Source organism: Vulpes vulpes, chromosome 14 (assembly GCF_048418805.1).
Source record: "Vulpes vulpes isolate BD-2025 chromosome 14, VulVul3, whole genome shotgun sequence".
In the NCBI taxonomy this organism is placed as follows: domain Eukaryota; kingdom Metazoa; phylum Chordata; class Mammalia; order Carnivora; family Canidae; genus Vulpes; species Vulpes vulpes.
Genome location: NC_132793.1, coordinates 18,893,851 through 18,900,417, shown reverse-complemented (window position 1 = coordinate 18,900,417; position 6,567 = coordinate 18,893,851). Strand labels below are relative to the sequence as shown.

The following is a 6,567-nucleotide window of genomic DNA, read 5'->3' as shown; positions in this document are numbered from 1 at the left end:
ATGGGGCATAGGCCTCCACTCAGGGCAGACAGGCATCCTTGCTCTGGGCAGCAAGACGAACTGGGCAAGAGAAAGTCGAGAGCCTTCCAGCCCAGGTGGAGCGGCCAGAGTGATAGGACCAACTGTCTTTGTTGATGGCCAAAAAAGACCCTGCTTCCCTATCAGGGGGCTCCTGGCTGCTTGGGGTCAGCCAATCTCTACCTCAGAGCCGGCAGGCTAGCAGGCTGGTCCTCATCCCCAAGTCTGAAAGCCCCAAAGAAGTGTGCCCCGCCCCCCTCAGCTCACAAACCAGCTCCTGAATGGGAGTCTCTACCTAGAGTGAGAATCAGAAACACATTTGAGGCTCATGTACGTACACACTCACAAGCAAGGGAGAGATTTGCCCAGACTTGGTCTGTTTCTCCATTGGCCAGGGAGGGTGAGAGTGTCCCCAAATTGATGCAACTCTTAAAAAAGCAAGAGAAGAAAGTCAAAGTCAGGCGAACGCAGAATCCTCTAAATAAACACCATTTCCATGGTTTTAATAAGCAAAATAGGAAACCATTTTAATAACCAAAAAACAGAAACCAGTCTGAATAAAACTACAATAGACTAGGTTTTAATATTTTCATATCATAAGCAGGGTTTGAAATTGATCCCTTATTTTACATGAAATAAAAACAAATTTCTGTTGCAGCAAATTTGATTTCAACACAGTTGAATCCGTAAAAACCGAAGCTCGTTTCTGATGCAGGACGAATATCCACAATATTTAAAACTGCAAGCACCATGCGGTTCATACAATCTTGTTATTACTGTTAATTTATCAACTAATACAAACTCAAAAAATGCATCCGGCCAGCAGCGCCAGCAATTTCAAATGGAAACTAAAAAATACGCTTTCATTTTGGTATTTTTGTCAGTGCAACTTAAATCCTTTTACTGACCTGCAGGAAAAAAAAAAAAGTAATAAAGAAAAACACCCAGATTTTCCCTATAACTACTATACAACTGAAGGGGGGTAGGAGGGAAACACCACCAATAACTCACCTGCTATCTCAAAAAGCAGGGAAAGAAACACACATAACGTGTTGGGTCTAAAGGACGCGCTTGAAAGTTGCAAAATTCCTTGCCAAATGTTTGGGTTTCCGGTACTTTCTGAGTGTGGCGGTTGGTTCAACACAAGTTTAGGTCACCACTGGGCAGTGTCAGGGCTGGCCAAGCCCGCTCACCCGAAGAGCACTGCAGCCACAGCAATTAGCATGAGCCTGGAGGCTTCTGAAGGGATCCTGGGGGCGATTTGGATGGCATTAAAAAGGCAAATAAGATCTGTTTTCCTTTCGTTTCTTGTTAGGGGTGTCCATTTTAGCGAAAAGATGAGGTGGGAGTGAAGATATTCCTGGCTGGCTCTGGGGTGCGGGGGAAGTCCGCAGCTGCCCTGCCCTGGTACCCCAGGAGCTGGGACCCCAGAGTCCTCTTTCTTTCAACACCAACAAAATGGAAAAACTCAAGTGGAAGGGACAGGGGGACCGAATGGAGACAGGAAAGGGGAGAACACATGCAACTTCCAAGGGTGCCCCAAGACAAAGTTGTTTTCTGATGCAAAATGCCCAGAACTTTTTTTTTTTTTTTTTACTTACAAAATATAATGCCATAATAATAATAAACCCAAACGAAGACACTCTGCTTGCTGCCATGTTCTCTAAGCGGTTTGGCGGGGCGGGTATTTACAAGCCGACAGCCGGGACTGAAACCCGGCAAAGCAGCCGCCGGAGTTTCTGAACTGCGATCCCTTCTCACTCAAAGAAACAAGGGGGTTATGATCCATGATCAACAACATGCTAAAGTTAAACAAGAAAATGGTACAAAATAGAAATTATTACCATACATGTCCAGCATGCAGGATTAATATTTTTAATGCAGATTTTCGTATTTTTTTTTTCTATATAATCGAGCAGGCAATAAAACTGATGAGAATTGCGCGCAGAACGTCCTAACTGAGGCCCGCGCGCGTCTCGGGGCTGAGAGCCAGTGTTCTCCGGACCCTGGACGGACAGGTCCGTCTGTCCTTCCTTCCTTCCTTCGCTCAGCCTCGCCTCGCGCCTGCCGGGACGCCAGGGTCCCTCTCCTCTCCTCTCCTCTCCTCTCCTCGCTGCTCTCCTCCTGGTCAGGGCTGCGCTCCGGGGCCGCGCGAGGCAGCGGCCTCGGCTTAGCGCGCAAAGTTCGGAAAGCCAGGAGTCTCCCGACGGCCTTGGCGACTCCTCGGGACTATGCCTCGCCGCCCTCCAGCCTGGAGAAAAGTGGCTCCGGGACTTCCCACCCCCTCGTCTGGCTCTGGCCCTGCTCGAGTCTAGGAGGCGGCGCTGGCGCGCGCCGCTCTCGCCTTGGCCAAGGTCCCCTGCCTGCCCGCGCGCCCTCCCGTCGCCCGCGGCCCGCGCGCCCTTCCTCCCTCCCTCTCCCTCAAGTCAAACAGGTCAAGGCCGGGGCCGAGGCGGGGACGGGATCCGGGGGAGTCCGGGGCTGGGGACGGGGAGTCCGGGCCGGGGCAAGGGCGCGGGGTGGGGGGGGGGGGGCCGGGACCCGCCACGACTCACAGAAAGAACTCGGGAGAGGAGGGGCTGTCGCTGGTGGAGCCCGCCTCCCTGAAGCCGGAGTTGGCGAGTTTCTCGCACTTGACCTTGTAGGCGTCTCTTTCGCGGGCCAGCCGGGACACCTCCTGCTTAAGCTGCTCCACCTGCTGAATGAGCTGCGTCTTCTCGTTCTCCAGGTGGTGCTTCTGCTGGACGCGTTTATACCTGCACGACTGGGCGTAACCCCGGTTCTTCAGCGTCCGCCGCTTCTGCTTCAGGCGGATCACCTCGTCCTTGGTGAAGCCCCGCAGGTGGCGGTTCAGCTCGCGCACGGACATGGACACGAGCTGGTCGTCGGAGAAGCGGTCCTCCACGCTGCCGCCGCCGCCGCCGCCCGCCGCCGTCGCCGCGGCGGCCGCGTGCGGCCCGGGCCCCGGGTGGCTGGTGGGCAGCTGCTGCGCGGGGCTGGCGGCGCTGGACGGCGGCGGCGACGCTTGGTGGTGGTGGTGGTGGTGCGGGTGCGCGTGCGGGCCCAGCTCGTCGTGGGGCACGCCGGCGCCCGGGTAGGCGTGGTGCGGGTGCGGGTGCGGGTGGTGGTGGTGGTGGTGGTGGTGCGCGCCGCGGAAGCCGTCGAAGCTCTGCAGCGGCTGCGGCACCGGGTGCGACCCGATGAGCGCCTCCACCGCGTCCTCGGGCGTCAGGTTGAGCGCCTCGGGGTTCATCTGCTGGTAGTTGCTCGCCATCCAGTACAGGTCCTCCAGGTGAGTCTTCTGCTCGGTGGGGCTGAAGCTGGGCGACGAGGGCACCGAGCTGCACGGCGTGCTGAGCGGGGTGGACGACACCGAGCCGGCGGGCTGCAGGCGCGTGCAGGGCCGGCCCGGCCGCTCCGCGCGCCCCAGCGGCTCCTTCTTCACGTCGAACTTGAGCAGGTCGAAGTCGTTGACGTACTCCATGGCCAGCGGGCTGGTGGGCAGCTCGGGCCCCATGCTCAGCTCCGCGGCCATCGCGGACGCGAGGCGCAGCCGCCGCTGCCGCCGGGAAACTTTGCGGCCGGCCGGGGCGCGCCGAGCCGAGAGCGGGGGCGGAGAGCGGCGAGCCCGGGGGCGGGGAGGCGGGGAGGCGGGGAGGCGGGAGCCGGGGAGCCGAGGGCGCCGCGGGCCGGGGCCGCCGGCCAAGCCTTTGTCTGGGGACGCGGCGGCGCGCCGGAGAGTCCCGAGGCTGCCTGCGCCGCCCCGAGCTCGGGCCGGGGCCGGGGCCGCGCCGGGGCCGGGCCGGGCCGCGCCGGGAGGGGCGGAGAAGCGAGCGCGGCGCGCGGCGGGGCGGAGGGGAGGCGCCGGCCGAGCGCCCGCCGCTCGCTCTCTGCTCCCCTGCTCTCTCGGGCTCCCCCGGTCGCAGCCGCTCGCAGCCCGGCGGTGCAGCTGTGCTCGCTCGGCCGCCGCCGCCGCCTTTTATCGCCTTCCTGATGTCACCGGGGCGCGGGGGCCCGGGCGGCCCAGCGCGCCGGCCAATGGCTGCTCGGCCCCCGCGGCCGGCGGCGCGGGGCGGGGCGCGCCTGACAGCTCCTCCGCCCCCCGCGTCAGCTGACTGGCGGCCGGAGCGCCGGGAGCCGCGGAGGCCTGGCGAGGGCCGGAGCCCGGTGGGACGGCGCGCCCGGGCCCAGCCCCCACCCGTGCGCCCGGCCCGCACCGCCTCGCCCGCGGGGCGCGCCCCCCGCCCCCGCCCCCGCCCCCCGCCGCGGGCCTGGCCGCCCCCTCACCCCTGCGCGCGCTCCCCTGGCGCTTTGCCCTTCGCCCCCCGCCCCGGCCCGTGCCAGCCCCGCGGAGGCCCGGAGGAGCGCCGGGACGACCCCCCGGGCCCTTTGTTCCGCGGCGGCCCCCGCCGGTGGGGCACGGTCCGTGGGCCGCGGGGGCGCGAGCCGAGCCCGCCTGCCTCGCTGCGGGGCTGCGCGTATTTGCGTCCTGGGGCTGGGCTTGCGGCGCCAAGAGTTGTGTTCAGACCCGCGCCGTAGCCCGGGGACCCTCCTCGGGCCCAGCAGGGGCCGCTCCCCTCCCGGCGGGTGCGGCGGCCGAGCCGGGCACGGGACTCCCGGGGCCCCGCCGCTCCCCGCGCCCGCCCCACCCACAAAAGCAGAAAGAGGACGGGAGCGGGGAGGAGTCGGCCGAGGGGCGCTGAACTCCTCTCCCCAGCCGGACGCGCGGAGCCGCGAGCTCCCGAGGCCTGGGGCTGAGGCCAGCTCAGGACGGGGCTCCGGGCGGCGCTCGGCTGCGGGGGAGCCGACCCTGTTTTTGTTTGAACGTTTTGTAACGATTTAGCAGATCGCGGCGTCAGCCCGCCGCGCGCCTCAAACAGACCTAAAGTGCGACTCCAAGTGGCCACTGTGCGCAAAGGCGCGCGGCGCGGCCCGGCCCGGCCCGCCGCCCGCAGGCTGGGACGACGCCTCGCGCCCAGCCGGGTCTTCCCAACGGGTCCGATCCAGGCCGGCCCAGAACCGAGGCTGTGTGAGCACCGCGGCCCAGGACTGGCTCCCCTAGAGCCGCGCGCAGGTCCCCGGGTCCCGTCCCGGGACCCCGCCGCGACTTCGGCGCTGATCGCCGCGCGTGAAACTAGCGCGCGCCCCAGCTCGGGGCAAGGGGGCAGAGGGGATGCGGGAGGGACACCGGGATGCCCTTGGGCAGCCCCCTGCGCGGGAGGGTCAGGGGCCCGGGTACGCCAGCGGCTGAAAGCGGAACGGCCACGGCGGAGGGGCCCAGGGCTGTCCGATGAGAAACCTCCCCGGAGCGCAGACGGGGAGCCCACAGCGCACGAGGCATCCGGGCGGGGCTTGGGCGCTGCGTACCCCTCCTGACTCGGGCTCAGCATGGCCCGGGAGGGAAAAAAAAGTCTCTTCCCGAGACCCCCGGCCCGGGCGCAGGAACCGGATAAATCGCAAATTCGCTGTACCCGGAGACCCGACCCGCCTCCCGCGTCGCCTTCTGCTCTGCAGCTTTGGGCGCGTGCAGCGAAAGGCAGAAGCGCGCCCTGGGTGAGTGTGTCCCGGCCGCTGCCCGTGCAGAGCCAGCACGACTGACACCGCGCGTAGGGGTCAGGTGGGCCACACCCGTGCAGAGACAGGCAGATTTTTTTTTATTATTATTATTATTTTTAGTGTGAGAAGGTAAAATAATTTGCCTCCAGTTAATCTGAAAACTCTATTCTTTTGCGCCCTCGGTGCAGGTGGGGTGGGGTGTGGTCTCAAGCCGCCTGTTTTTAGTAAAGTGAATATATTTGAACTAAAACGTGAACTGAAAGGTTTGGATCAGCAAACCTGTAAGGCTGGAAGAGCCCATCTTCAACCCTTTGCGAGGAGCGTGCTCTCTGCAGAAAGGACTCGGCGGTCTCCCGGCAGAGCCTGGGCCCTGCAGCTGCCCGCCTCTGCCCCAAGCCGGCAGCGGGGACAAGCCCCCTCCCTGCCTGGGTCGTGTTAGCACAAGGTGAGAGCACACCCGCACCGCGGTTCAGCGCGGGAACGTCTGGAGGCCGTCCGGGTCTGTGCAGACTGGGGCTCCGGGCTGAGGCGGTCAGGGCCGGACAGCGCACTAGGCGCTCTGGGTGCCGCTGACCCCCAGCCGGCGCGCCCTCCCTCGGGGCGGGAAGGAGCCCGGTGGCTCCGAGAGCACACCTGAGGCTGTGGACCCCTGCGTCTGCACCGAGGCTGCCTGTCGGGCCAGTGTCCCCCTCCCACTCCCAGCCCCGGGTCTGCTTGACCTTCGCTGTCCAGGACAGGAACCGAATCTCGCAGTGTGGCCTCTCTCAAGGCCCGAAGGGTTCCCTCCACCCTGGCCCTGAGGTTCCAAACATCCCCCTCTCCTGGGGCGTCCAGCGGCCGTCTCAGGGCTTCTGGAACTCGGGCTTTGTCTGGGCAGGCGCGCTCCTCCTTTGTCCCTGTACCTCCGTCTCCGTTGCGTCTGTCCCATCCCCTGGGCTCGGACTGCGCTATCTGCGTCTATCCCTAGGTCCACCTTCCCCCCAAACCTGGTTT

General features: G+C 64.1%; 1 protein-coding gene across 2 annotated transcripts; it reads right to left on the bottom strand.

Annotated features, from left to right (window-relative positions):
* Positions 1-576: 576 nt before the first annotated feature.
* Positions 577-4,232, bottom strand: MAFB (MAF bZIP transcription factor B). 2 transcript variants are annotated; one of them, XR_011996906.1, is made up of 2 exons: positions 1,030-4,225; positions 577-926 (listed from the first exon to the last, which is right to left on the bottom strand). XR_011996906.1 is itself a non-coding variant. In XM_026009905.2 (2 exons), the coding sequence occupies exons 1-2, from the start codon at positions 3,551-3,553 to the stop codon at positions 899-901; spliced, it is 1,008 nt and encodes a 335-aa protein (XP_025865690.2). In that variant the 5' UTR covers positions 3,554-4,232; the 3' UTR covers positions 577-898. The 2 variants fall into 2 exon arrangements, 1 of the variants encoding a protein (XP_025865690.2); XM_026009905.2 differs by having other exon boundaries at positions 2,574-4,232.
* Between the last annotated feature and the right edge of the window lie 2,335 nt (positions 4,233-6,567).

Excerpts from the sequence above, each read along its gene's own strand:
- MAFB (XM_026009905.2), bottom strand. The coding sequence starts at position 3,553 with ATGGCCGCGGAGCTGAGCATGGGGCCCGAGCTGCCCACCAGCCCGCTG. Across the intron at positions 927-2,573 it reads TCCTCTCCCGAGTTCTTTCT|GTCAGTAAAAGGATTTAAGT; the intron begins GTGAGTCGTGGC and ends TTTTTCCTGCAG.